The sequence below is a fragment of the Perissodus microlepis genome, chromosome 14 (genome assembly GCF_051167445.1).
Source record: "Perissodus microlepis isolate ML-2025 ecotype Zambia chromosome 14, ASM5116744v1, whole genome shotgun sequence".
Taxonomy (NCBI): Eukaryota; Metazoa; Chordata; class Actinopteri; order Cichliformes; family Cichlidae; genus Perissodus; species Perissodus microlepis.
Window position 1 is genome coordinate 32,093,919 of NC_140474.1, and position 23,045 is coordinate 32,116,963.

The window sequence follows — 23,045 nt, forward strand, 5'->3', positions numbered from 1 at the left end:
AAACTTTCACGTGATGGGATTTTGCCGGAATTACTAGGTACCGGCTTCCGGGAAGACTTTCCGTCCGTCCGGCTCCGCGGACTCAAGGAGAGAAAGGTAACGCCACGATCCTCAGCTAAATTCTTTATTAAAACGTTTAATATCTGAGATAAATGTTACGTCTCTGTTCTATGGAGACTCTGGTGGGACGTTCAGACCTACCTTTCACATTTTAGTGGGGTGATTTGGCTGTGTCCTGTGACTTTGTTGAGTGCTTTCTGCTGGATGGTGTTCCTGCTGTGTTTTTAGGGATTAGCTAGCTAGCTGGTCGCTAGCATTCCATGCTAACGCGACGTGGGTGTTCTTTCTTCATTTTAGCTTGTCCGGCTAGCAAGCTAGCATTTCGATAGACAGCCAAGTTGCTTACATGCCCGTTTAATTCGGGGACACACATTATGTTATGTGTACTATATCATATGAGAAAAGTGATAGACAGACTGTCGTGTCACAGTGCTGTTGTTTCGCCGGTAAACGTAAATTCTCCTGCTAGCTATTGAACCATTTGTAGGCTAGCTACAAAGTAGCCTACATAAGATACGTGAGCAGCGAAACCACTTTTGGTTGGTGAAGGCGTGTTTTGCCGAAGTGCCAAGCTCCCGACTGAAAGTATTAGAACTCCTTTACACCTTTTTGACTGCCCGGCTTTACATAAAGAGATCACTGTAATCATTTAATGTATGTATTATAACATACATACTGAGAGCTTGATACCTGAAACCATGTGATGGTGATTGGTGCCGGGTTGGGCAAGCATGTAAAGCTGATTTAAAGATCTGGATGTATACATGGAGCAAGAGTCTTTTTCTTCATGAACAAAACAAATGCTACAACTCCAATTCCAGGAATGAAGAGAAATTGGACAGTGTGTTTTGGAGCCTGAGTGGTTGAGTAGATGGATCACTGTGCTTTTAACTTGTCAACTGCAGTGGGAAATAAGCCACACGAGAATCTGGGATTTCCTCTCGGCATCCCCTGTACTGCACCGGTGTAAGCGTAGGTAGGTTGTCAGAACTGAGCGAGATGTTTGGCTGCAAAGTGAAACTGAGGTGTCTGACTCATTCGGGTTAGTTACAGTATCCATCACTGTCACGACACCACTGGCATCACTGCCGCGCAGTTTATCCTCATATAGCTAAAGCTATAGCAGCTATAGAACCAACGAGCTAATAACCAGGAGCCACCTGCTCAGCTCGACCGGGTTAGTATTTCTCCTCCTTAGATCCGACCTGTGTCACGCTTGTCTTCATTGCTGCCTCCTCTGCACGTTGTTGGACGTCTATGCTTTGTGCCGTACGTGAAATAGATGGTTGTCATATGTGCTGTCGGCTGAGGTGTGGCTGGCGTGAAGCCGGCAGCTGGGCTGTGCATCGCGCCAGTAGCAGGAGAAACCACGTGGTAGATCGAGGTTGGGCCTAGGAAAGTTAGCAGCATGGCTAACTGCATAACATGCAGCAGCGGGTTTGTATTTGCAGATGTTTAGGGCAGCTTCTATTGTGCGTGAATATGCGTTTACTGTAAATAACACGGGAATAGATGCATTTGTCGTGTGTTTGGCGCACGCGTAAACACTGACACGCCCCTGTGTCAAAGCAAAAGTGTCTCACAGTTTGGACAGACCGTTGTCTTGACAAGCTTGGTGTAAATGTCTCTGCTGTATCTGTGTCATTCATATATATATATATATATATATATATATATATATATATATGGTGGGGGGCAGTCAAACGCTGGTATTGGTGGTATGTTCACATTTAAACCTTTTGATGATCACTTCGTCTACTGCAGCAAACACGAGGCTGATGTTAAGGACTGCAAGCATGTGACCTTATCTGGGAGTGTGGGTCCAAAATGGATGCTGTTTCTTATAGATGGCATACAGTCTATATAGCTAATACAGGCAGGTGTTTATTGTCTGTCTTGTCTCTATCAGTGAACATTCATATTTGATATGCAGTGGTTTCAGACAAGCTTTATTTGGAGGAAATGAATAAAAGTCACAGCAGACAAACACATGGAGCCAGCTACTCACAGTTTGCCTGACATAAGGATACTGCCGAGCAAATTTGAAAGCCTGGAGACTGGGCATGTGTGGGTTTTGGCAGAGTGTTACCAGAGGAACATGGGGACAGGACCGAGAAGGGGAGGGAGGAGACAGGCTGTGCTGGCGTGATGCTGTGTCACTGCAGCTACGTTCTAATTGTATGTTCATCATTGTCAGAGTGGGATGCCTGCTTGTCACAGACTGTTGATGCTCAAATGGGATGATTATTGGTCAGTGTCAACAGCGGAGTACAGACTGTAAAGTATTGTTTTGTTTGTTTCATTCATACTGTTTAATTCACTCCACTTCAGAAAAAAATGTCAGAGGAATTATTAACCAGGCTGAGAAAACAGTGACTTGAATGGAAATTTGTAATGTCTGATAAGATAAACTTGAAAAGTATGAGCAGGGTTAGGGCTTCAACAAAAAAAAGGAAGTGTAATAGTAAAAAGAGCAACGAGTAAGATTGAGGTGGTTTGGACATGTGTGCAGAAGGGATAGTGGATATACTGCACAAAGGATGTTGAATACAGAGCTGCCTGGCAGGAGGAAAAGAGGAAGATCTCAAAGGAGGAGGATGGATGTAGTGGAAGAGGACCTGTTGCTGGTCAGTGTGACACATAGGGTAAGATGGAGGCAGATGATCTGCTGTGGCGACCCTTGAAAGGAGAAGCAGAAACAAGATGATGGTAAAAAGCTGTGAGCTTTCAATGGGGATTGTATAAATCAAGTTGTATTGAGCAGATTTGTGGAAAATGTGGTAATGCAGCTTTTCCTGTGGCTCCTAATCAAAAATGGTATTTAAAAAAAAATTGATGCAACTTCCTGGTCTGAAATGAAGCCAGTATGGAAGTGGTCTAAATCTGTATTCTTTCTAATGGCCAACACAGTGTGACTCCCATGTTTACGAAAGGGTCCATTTGTAGAGAATTGTTTGTGAAAACAGCCCTTTGCTTCCTTGCTCTATGACCTCTTTAAAGGCTTTCCTGTCAGTCACCATTTTATCAAATACAGAATTATGTTAATTTTATAAATTATGATTCTCATTAGAAAAACAGCAGTAGCTTGTAATAAAGCATTAGGCAATGAGTGTGCAGTGTCCTTTGGTTTCCCGGTCAGGGGACCAGCATGGTTGTGGTTTGGTCGTTTGCTGTGGCTGCATCTATCTCAACTCAGTCCTGAGGCTTTTCTAAATATATAAGCCTCTGCTTTGAGTGTTTCTCTTGTAAATGCCCCAACTTTATGTAAGTGCTATTTTAAATCTGTGGACTATCTCTGGGAGAAGCAGCACAGTACAGGAGGAAATCTGACGGAGTTTATTTCCTGTTACCTTTCTGCTTAGGTCAGTGAACTTGAATATTGACCTAATTTCTTCTAAGTGTGTTGGTCCTGTCTATAAATGGCAGAACAAAAACACAACTTTGCAAAATAAGCATGTTGTTGTCCTTGCATACTGAATTAAAACTATGGTCGTCGAGCATTAAAGTGATCCAGCGAAGCCTACCACTGCTGGAGCTTTCTGAACTACGTTATCACAACAGACTACACGGTGCCACTGACTGTGACAGGTACAAACGTCAGGCCAATAAAATGTGTACAAAAGTTAAGTTACTAAGGTCATGTGCATTTGCAAATAGGCTTTGTGCAAAATCCTGAGAGATGAGTGGTTTAGTTTATATTATTTGCAGGCATTCTTGTATCTTTGGTTGTTTTTTCCACCGCTGTCTCCCCCAGGCAGGAAAGTTTGTCTAGTTCTAAGTGCAGATGTGTTTTTTTTCGGGGGGGGGGGGGGTTGTTTTTTTTTTTTTTGTTTTTTTGTTTTTTTTTATAGGTTCAGTAAACAGTTGATTTACAGTAATGTCTCTCTGGGTAAAGGGAGTCTAAATCATGTGTGTTCAAACACAGACAGTGGTTACACCCTTTATAGGAGACATGACAGCCAACTTCACTAGCAGCAAACTTTGGTTACCGACAGCAGAAGCTTATGTAACTGTTGAAGGAGCATGTTTCCCTGTCAGTCGTGCTGGCTAAATTTCCACAGTGCTGCATGTCAGAGAAGCTCAAATGACTGGCCTGTGTGTTATAAGGGGATGGGGTGGGGTTCGGTGGCGGTGTGGATGACTTTCCTCTGCCCCCCACCCCCACCCAAAAACAAAAAACCCACATTCCTGCAAGAAAGGTCGACCACTGGGATCTTTGCTTGTACAGTAGGCTATTCCCGGGTTTATTTTTGGTGCTTCAGATTTTAATATGTGGACACTAATTTCAGCAATTCATTACTGGATTATATACAATTTTAAGACATGCTGCTGAGCTCACTTGACTGATGTTAGTGGACAGAAAGTGAGTCTGTTATAAACAGTGCAGTTTGTGTTTGCTGCTTGATTGGATCTTCTAAGTATCTACATATCCTTCCCTCTATCACATAACCCTTATCTGGAAGAAAACAAAGATATGTAGTTAAACTGCCAGTGGTAATTCAACATAATTAAAGAATTACATGTGCTGGTAGCAACTGCTATGCTGTTAAAATCTGAATTTTTATCATGCTACTGTTGCATACCCAGTGTATGTGACTTTCATGTGTTGGGTTGTAACAGTTTTGAAGCCGAGATTCAAACTGCAATATAGACCATATTTCCCCCATGGAGATCTTATTGCCTAGTTAAAATAGGATAGTCTGGTAAAAGCTATAATGTTATATTGTTAAGGAAATGGAGGACCAGAAATGCATCCAAATAATGGAATTTATTTTCTTCATGGTCATCTGATAAAGCTTGTTATTCGTTTTTCATGCAAAACGCAGAGGTATGAAGCGAGCTGTAGATTTGGAGAATGGCTATTTTCCTAGTCGTGTAATCTGTGTCTTTGTGCTTGTTGGTATAGACAGATAATTTCTGAACTGCTGTGAAACATGTTCCTTGGAGTCTTGGAGTTGGATAATGTGGTTTACGACATTATCTGCAGATGCTCTTTCTGACATGGTGCATGCAGTGATAGTATTAGACATGATGTTGGCAGAGCGTGTCAGGAAACGGGGCCGCTTGCTCACTATGATCTTACCAGACTTTTACCTGGACATTCCTCACAACATCACAGTCTGAAATCAAATAGACCTTATACTGGAGAGATTTTGCCCTCTCACTCACACCTTTGTCTGGGGATGTGCTGAAAAGTTGAGGGCTGCTGCACATGTGTGAAAACGGCTTCAGTGTGATGCAAAATGACTGGAGTAGGTAGCTTTTTAGTCTGAGGCTCTCTTTTAGCCCTGAGATTGTTTACTTAGCATTTGGTTCAAGCCAGCCCAGCTAAGTCTAACAGTCTTTCTATGGATGAGCCTGTGAACTGCCACCTATCACCCTCCTGCATTCTTTCCTCACTTATATTGCTGCCTTCCTTAAAGCTCTGCAGCTCCACTATGGTGTGAATAGTTCAATCAATGTCAGGGATTTCACCTGCCTGTATAGAAACCCTCTTTGTTGAAATTGATTAGATTTATGTCCCCTTGCATTTATGTATTGTTATAGTCATAGAAACGGTGGTGATAACAACTATTTCTGTAGCATGATTTCCTCTTTGAAAAAAAACAAACATCCGGAATCATCATGACTCAGGCTTTTTATTCTGCTGCCTCAGAGTGTGAGTACTTGTGTATGTGTATCAGTAAAAAGAGCGTGTGTGTGTGTGTCAGTGACAGTGATAGTGATAATGTAGTGTTTGGGCTATAAATACCAGATGCGTTTATTATTAGTGAAGACTATATAAGCTAGGGAGAAATCTTACTATGTATCTTACTATGTATGACATGCGGAGATGACCATTTAGTCAGCAGGGTGACTGTTTTGTTTGAGTGTATCATCATGTGGTGATCAGACTAAATGGAGAGCACATTTCAGAGACTGAGCAGTTGGAACAATAGACAATGGCAATCTGTTGTTGTACACAGAATTGTTCTGGTAGGTGTGAGCTGATTCATGCTCCCTGAATTTTAAAACAGTTCAACTTTGGTTAGCAGCATTGATCTAATACAGTAGATAGGTGTCAGTGCTGATAGTGGCGTCACTAAATGACCACTGTACAAATCTGCAAAAGTGTTTCTTTGTCATTAATATAAACTTATTCATTTGAAGAGTTTCTCCACTTATTTAGGATGCACCCAATCAATAATCCCCCCCCCCTTTTTTTCCTTCACAAATATTCTGCTGCTTTATCAGTATTGGGGATTCAGACAACTCACAAATACGTTTTGGGTTTTTTTTTTTTTTTTTGGTCCACAAAACAAACCTCACAGTTTGGCCTATGGCTACTACACAGCTGGAAGCCCAATAGGGCTGTTGGGAGTCCATAGCGACAGGTTAGACGACTGCCGCTGGGGGGCGGGGGTGGGAAATTAGCATATTTTAACAGGGAACAGCGACACGCCATTGGTTGAATTCTTCTTGCTTACTACGTAAAGACTGCTGTTGTTGATAGCAGACGGTCTGGCAGTTTATTTCTCACTCCTAGCATGTTATCTTAAACATATGCAGTGTCTAAGGTACTTACTACACGGATGTCCGCGGAACTGTTCAAGGTAAAACTGTAGTGGGTCATTGCATTTACCTGTGTTTTTAATTGTTGTAACTGTCAAGATTATCATTATATGCGTATTTAATGCTAATACTAAAGAAGGAGCTAGCTAAAACGATATTTTAGCGTACTTAGCGGTTGTTCAGTGGGGTTAATTTATCTTGCAACACAATGAGGTATAACACTTCAGGTTTAATGTAAACGAGTGCTCAAATTCAATTTACTGGCTATTGTTTTTCAATTATTATTTTTAATTTTACAGTCAAGTTTTACGTAGCACTATGATTGAAATGTAACATGTTTCAAGTCAGAAAGCTATTGAACTATTTTCACATTCAGAAAACGTGTGCTGTTAAACAGAAAGTGCATGGAGGACAATGTTAGCTGGCTAGCTTTTAAAGGTAAAAACGGCTTCAGTGCTTTGTTAGCTTTATGTTTCTTTGTCTTTATCTTTGAGTATCTCAGCCTTTGTACTTAAACCAAAACAAGAGATGTTTCATTGCAAATGTGCTGGTGGTGATAAATACTTTACAATTACATCAGTGTGGAATTGGATATTGTAGACTTTATATATTTTTCCAGCCTGTTTGTAAGGCAGCTGTTTAAAAAGTAGTGGCTGTAAAGTTTAAAATGTGATGCAAGCTGATATGTGGTCATTGTAAACAAGGTTTTTCTTTCTCTTTGACTTTTAGGGAAAAAAAAAATACCCATCGTAACGACACTTGGACCTTAAAGGATTTATAAATGTAAGTCTAGTGAAGGCTCTCACTTTTTTATGTAAGACTTCAGTTAAACTGCAACTGCTATCCACTTTAATACACTGTGTAATCCACAGTGTTACCATTGTGACCTTTGAAATGGCAGGTAATATAATCACCAAAGACCAGTTTAACCCTTTGGTCATTTCTTTTTTCAGACTTGTACACAGGTCCACATCTGCCTCCCCATGCAGAGCTCCATGAAATGAATAAAGCACCACAGCCTATAACGGGACCCCCATCCACTCCCCACCCTGCCCCTTCCCCCGGCCTTTCACAGGTAAGATGCCGCGCTACTTAACTCTGCATATTGGCTCTACAAGGGTGTGGTTTTCTTTCTCACTGTGTATTCTCAAAGAGACAGGGCAGTCGTTCAAGTGCTTTGTGAAGATAATGAAAAGTAGATCACTCAACAATAGAGGTTCTCTGATAGAGGACAGCTGCAGCAGACGCAAGTCTTGTGTTTTGTGACAATACTGTGGAAAGTCCCACAGCAGTTGATGTCCTCCGTAGTAATTAACTGGAACGATGTCTATGACTGTCTTTTTCAGATCATGCTAACCTCTAACATGGGCTTAAACTTGAATATTATAACTGGGCTCCAGTTGGAGTTGAGCCACAGATTCATAAACACACTATGAGCTTATTATTATTATTATTATCTTGCCATCATATTGTCAGGGGCCAGAATAGCCTGTGGCATCTTTGTAACTATCCAGCTAAGCACTGTTATTTTTAATTGTGATTTTATTTATTTTGGTGTTTGTGTGTTTTTTACTTTGTCTCAAAAATAGCTATAAAGTACTTACTTGCCGGTTGTCTACACCCCATAAACATAAATCGGGAAAGATGTCTGTAATATAAACAGTAAAGCCTTTACACGGTTGTGGGACTCTGCGGCCCCACCTTTTTGGCTCTCTTAAAGCTCTTCTGCTGTTGTTCTCACTTCCTGTCTTCTGCAGCCCTCATTCCCCCCTGGGCAGCCCCCGTCTGTAGTGTTTGCCACCCAACCTCCACAAATGAACCCAACACCACAACCCCGACAGGTAGGCCTGCTCACTCCTCAGAAACGACTGTTCCATCAGGGAAAATATTATCTAGTCAGAAGCATGACAATTTACAAATTGGATTCATTGCTTTCCACACAAGTTCATTTTTGTGGTGCAATGCAAATATTTTTGTTTATTTCTAACTTGCATCTGATCAGTCCAGACAAACCACGCAGGGTAAAAATGCTATTGTTCAGTTTTGCAAAACTTCTACTCACTGGCACTATCCTAAACGTATAGGGTTCTTAGAATGCCTGCATGTCTGTTTGCAAACTTTCCTCCAGCTCTGCGAAATGTAAACAGTCACTGTGGTCTTCATTACATGTCTTATGAAGTATTGGAGCTTAATCTACATGATCTAAATTCTTTTGTTTCTTACTGCCCCTGATTGATTTGAGTAAATGCAATCAGCTTAAAGGCAGCTTGATTAATACATTAATATCAGATCTGTAATATTTTGTATGTAGCCATGTAAAAAAAATTAAATAATTAAAAAAATATATAGGGCAAGCTAAGAAAAAGCACATGCTATGACAGCCATTTTCATATGATGAGATCCAGTTGGAAACGTACAGAACTGAAATAACCTGTTAGTGGGGAGTGAAGCATGGAGTTTGAGCTTTTGTCTTTAATCTCTGTCCTGTCTGCCTCTCCTCCTCTAGTTTGCCCCCGGGCCCCGGCCTATACATCAACAGGTACTAACAGCACAGCTGACTAACTTGAGGGTGGGAGGGGAATTTCTACCATTTTAATGCATGTGAGAAGCAGTGGAGAAGGCCAAGATTTCAGGAATAAAATGACCACAAACTGGTGGTTCCTGATTCAGAGACTACATGATAATATTTTTAACATTTTATGTTTATTTTAATTTTACGTTTATGTAATTAACATTGCCCAATAATGCAAAATTAACTTGATGATAACTGAAGTTAATGTTTTAAGTAAATATTGAATTTACCGTGATAAAAGTTAAATTGCATTTGGGTTATGCTTTATAATAAAATGCATAAATGTTGCACCAACATTTCAGAAATGCAGCTAGGCCTGATTCACTGGGATTCACTGTTGTGCCTTTTATCTGCATGCTGCTTGTTAATTCACTGCTTAGCTAAGATCGGGTGGTTTCTGGGCGCTTTCCTCTAACTGATTGTTGTGCCTTCTTTTTCTCACTCTTTCTCTTCCCACCTTCTTGCTTCTATTGAATGTGTGTCTATGTGTGATCTGTGCTTGTGCTGCTGAAGGGAAGCTTCAGATCGCTACAGGTAACTCAGGTTTTCTCTTTCCTCACAGTTTTTCCCTCCACTTTTCCCTTCTTTCACCCTCTGGAGGAGTGCATATGTGTGAGCCTAATATTTGGCAGTGTTGTGCTTTGTTGGCTTGGTGTCATTTTTCTGGCTACAGCAGTTAGCTCCCAGGCCATCAGCAGAATGTCAATGAGGAGGCTCTGAATGAACCAGCATTAGCTGCTTTATCTCTGCTGGCAGACAGGGCCAATATGTTTCCAGTTGGAGTCGAGCCACAGATTCATAAACACACTGTGAGCTTATTATTAGGCTGAACAAGCTAGTTTCCCTGGGTCCAAGAGATAGAATAATGCAAAGGGCATTTATTCATGTCAGAGGTTTCAGAGAGGTAGCAAATGGTCCTGTTTTGTTTTTCTTTCTTCTCTGTGGTCCATCACACCATATTTCTTGTCTTTTTCACAACCCACACTTGCTTCACCTTTGCTTTTCTACTATCTTCTTAGCCCTACTACCCCAACAGGCCCAACCTGCCTCCCAGCAGTGGGCCAAGAGGTGTCCCACCCAGCAGTGCTCCTCGGTCTGTGACCCCCACCCACGTCTACCAGGCAGGCCCTGGCTCCCAAATGATGATGATCCCCCAGCAACAGTTGCCCTTTCCCAGTTCGCCACAGGGACCTGCCTACATCATACAGTCACAGGTAGGGGGCACAACTTGTGTGTGTGTTTATTTGTTTTTGTTTCTGCTAGAGGTTTTCTTTGTATTGTATTATAGGGTCTATATCTTACAATATAAAGCTCATTGAGGCAACTGTTGTGATTTGGTGGTGCTATAAAAATAAGATTGAATTAAATTGAAAATATAGGTTTGTTAGCTCTATTAAAAATGCATTAATTTTTTATTTAGATAAATTTTGTAAACCCTGCATCCACAAAATCAGGCTTAGTGACTCAAACTGCTCAAAGTGGTTAATGGTGCAGAGGCATTTGTAATTTTGTTGCAGAAATTACCAGGATTTCTACTTTGATTACTCAGAAAATGTGGTCTGGTCTTCTTATCCAAATGTGTGAAAATGTGCTGGTGTCTGGAGATACCCATTTGCAGCTACTTGGGTTGTAGAGGTGCTTCTCATTTATAAATAAAGACAATTTGGTTTCTGTCTGTTTGCACATCTTAAGGACAAAAAACATCATTATTCAATTATATTCAGACACAAGAACACTTCTGAGGCAAACTGTCTCCTGTCGTACTACATTTGAAAGATGGCAGCCTTGTATAATGCACTAACCTCTTTTGAGTACCAATATGTCACAGTCCTGAGAAAAGCACCTGAGTGTATTGATTTCACCTTATTGCATAGCCAGTATGTATGTAGTATTTTCTCCTCAACATACCACCAGAGTTTTGAAGCTGTGTTTCACATAGTTTAATCCAGCCACATAGTAACACAAATACTCCCAAAATGTGAAGGGTGTCCCATTTCACAAAAAAATAGAAAGCAAGTGCACAAATGCAAAAAATAGAAAGAAAAAGGAACAGGAAAATGTAGCAACATTACAACGGTAATGGATTTCTTATTTGGAGAAGTAACAAAAAAGCAGATTACTTTTTTCATTACATTAGTTTTGCAATTCAGATCCCTCCCAACTGTAAAGCATCATGGAGGGATCCTTATGGTTTGAGGCTGCTTGTAGTCACTGAGGGAACAACAAACCAAAGACTGAAGGCAGAATTCTTTATAGTTTTTCTACAACTTTAATTATCTATATCTGTATCTAATGATGTTTTGTTTTGTTTTCTCCATTTATCTTCTCTTCCATCTTCCACCCGCTCTCTGGTTTGCTTCCTCAGTACCGGTCACCAACCTACGTTCCCACACCTCAGCAGTTTCCAGTCCCAACAGGCACCCCAGGCTATTACCCAGGCACAAGCCCTGCAGAATATGGTACTTACGGTAAGAGGTTTTACCTGGAGTCTCATCTGTGCCACTCACCTAGTAACAAGCACCATTCTTACACTTGGCAAACTAAATCAGTTGAAGAGAAAAACAATTATGAAGATCGATGGTACACTTTGTAATGAAACGCAAGGACAAGTTGCAACAAAATTTAAATAGGAAGGGTGAGAGGAGAGGAAAATGTCAAGTGAAAAAAAACACCACCCAAAATAATAAATTTTATTTATAGGTGCCTTTCAACATACTCAAGGAGCCCTTAGAAGCAATTAAACAAAAGTATATCTTAAGTATAGATAAAATAACGGTAGGAAAACACCATATAGTAAAAAGTCAATACGTCTTAAACTAAAATCAAACCGAATAGAGAAGCTTAAAAAGATGTGTTTAAAGACTGACTTTAAAGATGGTAAGACTGTCAGAGTAGTGACTGTGCCGTGGGCAAGACTTCGAAAGACGCAGGGCTACTTGGCTGAAACAAACGGCTGTTATAGTAAGAGCAACATAGGAGGAGCATCTCAGTATGGGAAAGAGTGGCAATGTGAAGAAGTTGGAGAGAGATGGGAGTGCAAGATTATCAAGAGACTTGAAAGTAAGAAGCAGAATCTTAAAAATTAATGCAACATTTTACAGGAAGCCAGTGAGCTGTGTAACATGTCATTAAATCGTAGTAGTTGCTCACATCTTGCACAGTGATCCGCCTTTAGCTGAAGTCTTCTTTGTTGTTTTTTGGGTTTTTTGAGGAATTCTGACTTGTTACTCTTTCAGTGTTTGTCTTCATGTAAGTGTTTACAAGAAAATAACCGTCTTCCCTTAATAAACTACACGCTTCTGAGATTTCTAATAATTACATTCATCTTGTCCCCTGCCACCCACTCATTATTTATGCATCTCTTTGTGCGAGACACTTCTGGCTAACATGAAATGAGAATGAACAGGAGTGGAGTATAAGGTGTAATAAAAAGCAGTGACAATTTTACAGACCGTGAGAGAGAGAATACTCAGGAAAGATGACCTTCTCTCAGCCAGCATGGACCATATGACCTTAATGAATAGCAGTTACAACTCGCACTGTGTTCCTATTGATGGGTGTGGCTGCATTCCCCAAAAAGTTTAAAGTTGCTGACTATTCGTGTCAAAGTGGTTATGTACAAATGGGCCCACAACAGCATCCTTAGAAATCTGCACTTAGCAATAGAGGTAAAATTTATGTATATCACAGTATAAAAGCCTTCAATGATTATATTTAATACACACAAAAGTGTCTTCATTTTACATTTACTCATAGTCATTTTGTTCCACATCAACTGAGTATAGCTGCAACAGACAGATTTATTGCTGATCATACGTGCTGTGCCTCCATCTAGTGGTAACTGTGTGTCATTGGACCATAAAACCTAGTGATGCCCTGAAACAAACTTGCTGACCTCCTCCTACCAGGCATTTGAACTATGTGTTGTCTTTGTTGAACTGAATGCAGAGGCCTCAATGCAGACCTGTAAAAACACAATCCTTCCTATGAGACTGCTCATAGGAAGGATTCCACTATTTGCTCTTGAATGTGGAGTATGTGTGTGTTGGGTTGTGCATGGGACAGTTAAACTGTATAGGGCTGAAGGTCTGGTGGACTTGTGCATTAATTTATGGTAAATTCACATGTTTGGAATATATAAATTTATATTTTCAGATATTTTGCAGTTCCTTTCTGAACAGCAGTCTGTGTGCGTTTGACTGAAGGCATATTTATACCCACCACTGTAACCCTCACAAAACAAACACTCTCTGAAAATGGTGTTACAAATGCTATTGCGAGCTGCTCTTTGGTGTCATTTTGGCCAGTCGTGGACCTGTTCACTTTTGTAGCCTGGCACAGTGTGTTGGAATGTATAATCATATTGTTTTTTTTCCACTGATATCATAACAAGAGCTCAGATCATTCCAGATTACACAGAAGGAGATGTTGTAAAGGCATGAAAAGCAGAGACTTTCTGGAGAAACTTTTGGTAACACACACTCTGCAAGTGTGGCGCACCCTTGGCATTAGGGATGGGTATTGAAACCCGGTTCTTGTTGAGAACCAGTTCCCACTGTTTCAATTCCTTGGAATTTTTTGGCATTTTTGCAAACGATTCCCTTATCGATTCCAGTCGCCCCGAATGACGTCACCACGTTGCGGAGCGTCATTTACCTGGCAGGAAACACGGCACCTAAGTGGCTCAAACGCTCAAAAGTTTGGTTATACTTTACAAGAACGAATGACAACAGGGCAACTTGCAATACTTGCAAAGTAGATATTTCATTTAAGGGAGGAAACACTACGAATATGCAAAAGCATTTGCTCACAAAACACACGATAACCTTAAATGAATGTCGTGTTTTTTAATTCCGCTCCGGACTCGTGAATCTCAACCCAGCAGCAGCGGTAACGTTTGCACGTCCTCTCCCGTTAATGCGGCAGGTAAATAATCAACTAACAGTGCATATTATGTTAGCGCGATCTGCCTTATTACAAAACCTGCCATTACTGTGCGCTGCATTTAGGTGACCATGATGAGAGAGACAGACAAAGTCTGGCTGGCTCAGATGCTGGCAGTTCTCGCTGCAGTTTACCGGTAGCATCTCCTTTCAGGCCAGGATAGACGAATGTCACCAAGCAGTGACTAAGTTTGTGGTAAAAGGCTTGCACCCATTTGCCACAGCAGATGCCCCGATTTTCAGTAAGTGAATGTGTTTAATTGTAGGCAGTGACATTACTGGATATTCTTGTGTAATTGCTACAGAATAATTTATGTTATACTTTGTTATTGCTACAGAAGAATATTTATTTTATTATTTTACATTTATAATTTTTTTTTTTTTTCCCTGGGGACCCTGTGACACCCCATTGAAGAGCCATAGCCATAGGCTGGATCTCTTAAGATCTCACTGTTGGGTTTGTAAGGCCATATTACTCCTAAATTTCTGTCTTGTTCAAAGAGAAGATATAAAACAAAGTTCTAAGCTAATCGACCTTAGTGTTCTCCTTTTTTAAAAATAAGAATCGATAAGAGAATCAATAAAGAATCGAATCGTTAAACAGAATCGAAAATGGAATCGGAATCGTGAAAATCTTATCAATACCCATCCCTACTTGGCATCACTATAAATTATGGCGGGACAGTGGTCTTGTCACATTTGGTGTGTGATACAACCAGTGCGGTGACCATAAACAGGCCATTACGTTCATGTCTTTGCTTATAAGAGAAGTCAGTGTGGAAAATGTGCCAGTGTTATTTATTCTGTGTGAGTTTTGCTACTGTTAACATGCATTTTCAGGATGAGATCTTTTTAGTATGAGTGACCTTAAATGGTTAGATTTGTTTTATGGACAGTTTGTACACATTTGCCTAACAAGCAAACAATCCCTTGATCGGTTCTGGTAGTAGGCACACATACCTTTGGGGTTTTGTCCCCCTTTTGATTAAAGGAGCAATCTAAAGTAACTTTACTGGTCATGAGAAAAATTTAATCAGGAGAATACACTAATCTCAAACTTCAGATTACAGACAAGAGAATGAATTCTAGTGTCCGTTCAGGATTTGACATGTCGATGTAGTCTTGGATGATATCAGCAAGTTCAAACATATTCTTATAGTTTAACTGTATTCCTACACCTCCCTGTGTCAGTGGTAGCACAGGGTGGTGTAGCAGGTTTTTGTATTGCCTGACAACAAGAAAACTGAGTCAAAACCTCCTGGCCAACCAGAGGCTTTCTGTGTGAGGCTTCCATGTTCTCCAAGATTTCAAGATTGTTTATTTGTCACGTGCATGGTTATACAGGTATAACACGCAGTGAAATGTGACCTGATACGCTCCTCAACTGCAAAAAAAAAAAAAAAAAAAAAAGACAGACAGACCTTTATATACAGTGAATGAGTATATACAAGGTTTACACATGGGTTTTCTTCAGGTTCTCTGGCTTCCTCTTGGCTAATTAGGAATTCTGAAGATACTATAGGTGGGGATGTTAACATGTTAGCATAATTGTGTTTTGTGTTTGCCCTGTGGACTCGTAACCTCTTCAGAACCTCCCTAATCACACACATCAAAGGCCTATACCAGCGGTCCCCAACCCCCGGGCCACGGACCGGTACCGGTCCGTGAGTCATTTGGTACCGGGCTGCGAGAGTTGAGGCTCAGGTGTGAAATGTATGGTTTTCAGGGTTTTTATCGGTTTTCAGCGTTATTTTGTTATCGTTTTTATCGTTAACTCGGTTTTCCTGGGTCTTTTCACGTGTGTTATGAATAAATCTTCTTTTTTTCGGTACCGGTACTAGTTTTATTTTGTTGTATTTATCCGCGACACCTTAAAGGCCGGTCCATGAAAATATTGTCGGGCACAAACCGGTCCGTGGTGCAAAAAAGGTTGGGGACCGCTGGCCTATACAGCTTCTATAGCAGCTCTTCTATAGGAGTTTGAACAGGATCATTTTTGTCTGCCCAAACAGTCTGACAATGCTTTACTAGATTGTAAACTTCTGTGGAGTTTTAGTGATGAGTGAATCTTTACAATACTTAAATGTGTGGTCTGAATACTGAACCCTCCCACGTCTTGTACAAACCCAGATAGTTTGACCCTAACAGAAACACTTCCCATTCTGTACTTTTCACTGAGATGGCACATAAAAGTGAATTTAAGTGTCAGTCTGCACCACAGCAGGGCTACAGCTGATAGGAATGAGCTTTGTGGCTGTTGAGCCTGCTGATTTCATGTTTATTATGACACTGAAAATAATCTCCTGCGTGTCTGTTGCATCAGTCATTCTGACAGTCCCTTGGCATGTCGTGAAATCAGATGGCACATGACATAAAATAACTGTCTTGTGACTGTAAGACATGGCTCTTTAAACCTGGTTGCTGAGGACCTTGACTTCACTGCTGCTTGCTTCATGAAGATGTCTTGAGCCAAGAAAGGGATTCATGTGTGGAAGTAATGCTTTTTTTAAAAAAAAAAAAAAATTTTGCCCTCTTAAGATCTATGCTCGTCATAGTTATAATCCCAGAATATCATTTTGCCTCCTTGCAGCCATCTATGTGGTGGAGTGTTTCTTAAAACACACATACATAGAAACAGCCCTCCCCCTACACACACACACACACACACACACACACACACACACACACACACACACACACACACACACACACACACATCCGTTTGACTCTTATGTGTTAACCAAAGATCAGATAACATGCCTGTGGTGGAGAGATAGAGGAGTCTTCAGGGAAGTCAGAGCCACTCGGAATGGCACAGTTTAGTTTGTCTGCCACTATACTCAAGAGGAGGGAGGGAGGTGGGGAGGAATCAGCAAGGTCAGAGGGAGGAGCAAAATGGAGACACGCTGGAAGAGGGAGGGCTGAGGACTAAAAGAAGTCATTCTGAGAGGGCACCTGTAGAGAGGACAGGGAAGAAAGTTAGAGAGGGGGTTTAAAGAGAAAACCCCCTCTAAATTGTATTTCTGTACAGTCTTTACATTCTGCAGCAGTTCAACATGGGCAACCTTGGTTCTCGAGAGCAGGAGGACTCTGAGGGTAGGTGTTGTCTAGACGGTGTCTCTTTGCAGCCCCCCCATCCCCCTCTTATGGCAAACTTTTGTGCTTTGAGTCATATCTCAGGTCTCTTATTTACAGTATTGGGATACTGTCCAAGTCTCATTCTGCCTTCTGGCTTTCTGCTTTTATGAACCTTCTCCCTCTCTCTGTCCTTCTCTCGCTCACTTTCTTCCCTCCCTTTCCATGTCGCACGCAGTCTTCCCCCAGCCGGTGTGGGTTTTTGACTATATTTAGGCTGTGCTGCTTCGGGGCAACAATGCAGACTCAGTAATGTGAGTTAGACTGTAATGCATTCAGCAGGGGAGAGAAGCAGAGCAGGAGCTAGCTACTCCCAACCTGAAAGAGAGGCCTCTTCAGTTTAGAGTTTGGGGAGGGGGGGTGCGGTTTCTTCTTGTTTTTCTTGTTTTTTTTTTTTTTAGTCTAAGTCTTGTAAAAGTGGGCTACGCCTGATTTTGAACTGTAGCTGAGGCCAGTTACACGGCCAGGTAATGTCACTGAGTGGTTTTGTCTTGTTGACATTATTGACCAGGTATGCGAAAAGCGTTTGCTTGCTCTTTAGGAGGGCGTCACACTGGCAGAGGCTTTCTTGGCAAGTTTGTGAATGTGATAAGTATTTAATTCCTTATGAGATCACCAATGCAGAGCTGACACAGCAGACTGCTGTGTCATGGTCTGAAAACCTACTTGGGGTTCTTCTTGGTACCATGTTTGCTTAACTGTTGCATTTGGTGAAATGCTGATTTTAGGCAGTTGTTTCTATTCCAGCAAATCTCTACTGAAAGAACTTAATTGAATTATTTATTCCCAGGAAAATAAGTAATTAAAATCACCTGATACTTGATGTTACTAACTTAGCTACTGTTTGTGTAGAAATGAGCTAAACAAAAATAGACACGATAATAAAGTCATAAAATAAGGAGCTGCAAGAGTTTAAGACATTTGCCCTTTTTTTAAGTGCTGAAATATAATATTTCACCCTAATATTACATTACATGAACTAAGTCATTTATCATATTTTTGAGTTGTTAGAATTTTTAATTTTCCTTTAATTCATTTTATACAAAATCATTTTTCTGCTATTGGGGAAAATGGATTTGTTGAAAATTAGTTGAAAACGGTAATTGTTGTTATGGCATCCTTGCAAAAAATAGGTGCAATTTTGGTCATTTTCCATTACGATCGACTACCACCTAATGTGCATGGCGTTGCTATACCAGTGTAGCTTGTGACATCATTTGTATGCTACACGGATACCACACCAATGGAGACACCGAGGCGATGGTGTTCCTGCTGCTTGGTGTATGCCTTTTTTTGACAGACTCTCAGACCACAGTGTTTTTTGTGTAGCCGTTTCCATCATTGCTGGGTTTGAAAAATGATGGTTTTGATTTTTGTGAAGGAGACGTTCTCATCACACATCGTGTGACACCACTAACTAGCTAATCAGCAGTGTTGGGACTAACGCGTTATTAAGTAACGCGTTACAGTAACTACGTTATTATTGTGGTAACGAGCACGGTAACTAGTTATTATGCCAAAACCGGGAACACGTTACTCGTTACTGGGATTTAGATAGGCTCGTTATTCGTTACTTCGTGTGGTGGCTATCGCGGAGCTTCCACAGATTCAATAACATTAGCAAGTGGTGGAAGCCAGCAGGTGGATGAAGGAAAAGGGAGGCAAGAGGAGAGACCCGAAGCGGCCGCTGGTCCGAGAGTGTCAGGTGAACTGAACTTCAGGTAAGAAGTTATAACCTGCAGTCCATCTGAGTCAGATATGAACCAAGTTTAGGTGGAGTTTATTTTCGTTATGCTGACTTTTTCGTACTGCGTGCTAGCTAGCATGACGGAGTTTCTATACAGCTGGGTGGGTGCTATGTTACTGATGTTGAACTTTATTTTGTTCATAAGGTTAATTATTAGAGTTGCCAACCGTCCCGTAAAAAACAGAATCGTCTCGTATTCAGAGAAAATATCATGCGTTTCGTATTGAGGTGAAAAGGAACACAGTTTGTCCCGGACTTCAGCTACAATGAAAAAGACACAAAGCTGGAGTTATTCTGTGTTTACGCTGCACAGCTGCCTCTTCTTCTCTCATCCTCTCACCCTCCCTCTCCTGTTTCTACTTCAATCATGAAACTGATCAATGATCAGCTGATCGGCTTTTCTCTCTTGTTTATTTATCGCCCACTTTGCGCCAGAAAGAGGAAACCAGCGGATGTCGTGGTAAACAACAACAGCACTTTTAAGCTTGATCAGCTGTTGTTAGAATTTATTTAATATTAATTTCTAGTATCAGCTGATGTTTGCTGGAGCCACAGCTGTAAACCTGCTGGTCATGATATCGGTTTGGTTATGTGATGAGAGGGAAACATGAAGATGAAACCAGGAGATGTCCTTACTGAATCATCAGAGCTGTGATGGAGAAACAGGTTTACCTTTTAGTTAACATGAATGAGTTGAAGGGAAGTTATGAACTGTTTCTGAGAGACAAATAACACCAGGATCCTTTTCTAAGTAGCTGACAGCTGGTAATTGTGCAGGGGCGGGTCTAGCAAAGTGTTGCCAGGGGTCCATGTAGGGCATTAAAAGGGAAAGGGGGGCACAAGGAAATACTTTCTTATTCTCATTTAAAATGTCTCACTTTTAAAAAAAAAAATAATTATGAGTCTTGCAACAAACAATGGATAGATTGATACATATATACCATCAGAACAGTGTACATCACTGTCACAACAGTGTTTATTTTCATTCAAAGGCTTTATGATTTTTCCTATAATGGTGGGCCGGTCTCTAGTCAAAATGCCCGGGACGATTTTTTTGTCCCAGTCCAGCTCTGTATGCAGCTCATCTTCAGTCTGGTGTTACCTACATCTTCCTATTCAGAAGGCAGAATTTCCGAGTTCTGAGTACAATCGAAAGCACCACGACTGCAGTTTTTGTGTTGGATGTAAAAAGGCTAGGATAGAATCAGGTGTGGGATTTCTCTCGTGGAAATGTGCACATTATTTTTTCCTTTCTATTGGTAGGTGGCACAGTGCACTTGTGGCAAGTAAGCAAGCTAGAAGACTGGCAATCTTGCTGGGCATCCAGTTACAGAAGCAACACATTAACAAGAGAATTCTGAGTAAAACCAAAGTTATTTTCCCTAGTAACTAGTTACTCTGAAAGTAACGAGTAACTTGAAGTAACTGAGTTACTTTTGATAGAAGTAACTAGTAATGTAACTAAGTTACTAATTTAAACTTACCCAACACTGCTAATCAGTGGCATGCAGTCTGACATCACATTTTTTAGATCACGTCAGATCACTTAGAACCCCGGCCGAGTAGGTACTAAAAAAGTACCTGGTGCCAGGTACTACCACCTAATTGGTGTTTCAGAAATCCCAAAAAAAGGCAAGGCAAGGCGAGCAAGGAGGTACTAGGGGAAAAGGGCTACAAGTTCAGTTAAATTGGTCAACACAATCAGCCTGAGGAATCTTTAAAACATTCATGTTTAAACATTCATACTTAAAACTGAAGTGAGCAAACTCACTCTTGACACTAATTGAAATGAATCCGAAATGAAAGCAAAAATTAAAACTATCTGAAAATATACAAAAAATTATCTGGTAACCAGAAGCAAGGTATTTATTTAAGTGGTATGTGTTTTAAGTTGATGTGTTTATGTTAAGTCAATATGACTTGGTTTACATTCTTCTGTCTGTGATTCACAGCAGGGGCCTACTACCCTGCACAGCCACAGTTCACCCCCTCGGTCCAGGCAGGACCTGTGATTATGAATCCTGCACCTCAACAACCACAGCCACCCCCTCAGCCTGCCCAGCACATCCCTACCAAACGGGAACGCAAACAGGTACAGTCAGCATTCCTAATTCAAAAATGTGCCACACTTCAAACTCTCTGTGCTGCTTTGAGATGCATGTGATACAGGATATGTGTTTTACCTGCTTATGACTTGTGTGTATCCTCAATTACATTTGCTTTTATGCAAAATCACCACGTCTCTCTAGACAGACTTAACATAATCTTAAATAATCATATGTTATTAGCAAAAAACAATCCTTGGAAGTTATCAAAGAGGAGACACTATATAAAAAAGTGAACACAGCACTCAAACAATCCTGACAAGAAAATTATGAATGATTTCTGAAATGCTGAAGAGGGAGGTGGTCACACCCTGACGATCTTGTTGTTGCAGCTGGTCACATGTTCACAGTAGACATTCATGACCGTCTGATTTATGTTATCATCATACTAAAAACTACATATTACTTAAAAAAAACAGCCACAACTTTATAGCTGTTCAGTATAATGATTTTAGGTTTTGCATATGACATCTAGGGCTGCCACAAACGATTATTTTGATAGTCGACTAGTCACCGATTATTTTTGCGATTAGTCGACTAATCAGATCATGTATCCATTGGACGTAAAACATATAGATTATTGCACCAGCATGCATCTACTCTTATATAACTATCATTAGCTTACAGCTTTAAGACAAGATGATAGTTTATTAAATTTTAATGAAATTTGCAGATTGTTTCATTGAAGTTTAATAAACTCCTTGCTATCTAAAATATAACAGGACACCGGAGTATATTCTGGAGCATCTTACATTTCTGATAATCAGCTGTCTGCTTGACGTTTGTTCAGCTGTGTAAAAACTATAACTTTAATCTCAGCCAAACCAATTTACTCAGGAACAAATAAAATACTAAAAAAAAGCCAAACAATAACATTTTTAAGTTATCAAGTGACTTATATATATTTAACCTGAGTAGCGAAAGACGGTGGTGGGTTTGAAAACGATTTGCCGGAAGTCCGGTGTTCTCAGGGGCTCTAGTGAGCCTTGCCCCCGGCTAGCTATCGAGCTAGTGGGTAACAGACGTCTCCGAAAACGTCGGAGTGTTTTTGAAAATATGTGGTGTCTTGATAAACCGAGCAGATATTTGAGGTTTATACAGCTACATTCTCGCCTGAAAATATGTTTAACGTTTATTTTGTGACCCAGAAAGAATAATAAGAGTAATATTAAAACTAACTGGAAACTGAGCTGGGCTGTGCTATGAATTCTGGGACAGAGCTACTTCTTCTTCTTCGGGGTTTAACGGCAGCTGGCATCCTTGTACATGCAGTGCTGCCATCTTCTGTTTCAGTCCGTTATTACACTCTTAAATCCTACTACTTATTCCTGCGTCTTTTGTGATCTTACAAAGCTTCAAACGACGCGTCGACTATTAAATCAGTCGTCGACGATTTTTATAGTCGACGTAATCGTGACTAGTCGACTAATCGTGGCAGCCCTAATGACATCCAACAAAAATTTTTGTGTATCACATATAAAAATAGATATTATTAACTGTAGATATTATGCTCAGTTACGGACACGGACGAGTGTCTGCGCAGTCAAAAAAAACAGCAGGTACTTAGACGTCTATTCAGACCCTCACACATGCGATGATATTTAAATCACTGGGACCCGAACAGACCCATGTATAATCCCTGCTTTAAAGACATGGGAACTTAACCATGTGCTAAAGTTATTGAAAGCTTCATATTCATTATTACCAATGAAGGTCCTTGATAGTGAAGGTGGTGTCTTGCAGCTGGATTTGAGATGAGTAAAAAATGTTGTTGCCCTTTTGATTTCATGATATTATATTATTATATTAGAAGTATTGGTCAGCTAAAGTGTATTATTGCAGCTTTTGCACGATTTATAGATGGATAATTTATGGTCACTGGAGACATATTGTAGCATTATGAGCAAGTATGTGTATCATTGTAATCCAGT

At 40.5% G+C, this 23,045-nt stretch overlaps 1 protein-coding gene across 6 annotated transcripts in view; it reads left to right on the forward strand.

Moving 5' to 3' along the window:
• Positions 1–52: 52 nt before the first annotated feature.
• Positions 53–23,045, forward strand: part of LOC146374240 (eukaryotic translation initiation factor 4 gamma 1-like) — a 44,832-nt gene continuing 21,839 nt past the window's right edge. For 2 of the 6 annotated variants that reach the window (XM_084951986.1, XM_084951987.1), the window contains exons 1-9: positions 53–96; positions 7,342–7,395; positions 7,566–7,687; positions 8,370–8,453; positions 9,119–9,151; positions 9,698–9,718; positions 10,204–10,398; positions 11,550–11,652; positions 20,962–21,101. In XM_084951986.1, coding sequence (XP_084808112.1) covers positions 7,613–7,687; positions 8,370–8,453; positions 9,119–9,151; positions 9,698–9,718; positions 10,204–10,398; positions 11,550–11,652; positions 20,962–21,101 — 651 coding nt within the window. In that variant the 5' untranslated portion in view covers positions 53–96; positions 7,342–7,395; positions 7,566–7,612. Of the gene's footprint in view, positions 97–7,341; positions 7,396–7,565; positions 7,688–8,369; positions 8,454–9,118; positions 9,152–9,697; positions 9,719–10,203; positions 10,399–11,549; positions 11,653–17,079; positions 17,224–20,961; positions 21,102–23,045 lie in introns of those variants that run through there. The other 4 variants (XM_084951989.1, XM_084951990.1, XM_084951991.1 and 1 more) reach the window with 4 other exon arrangements.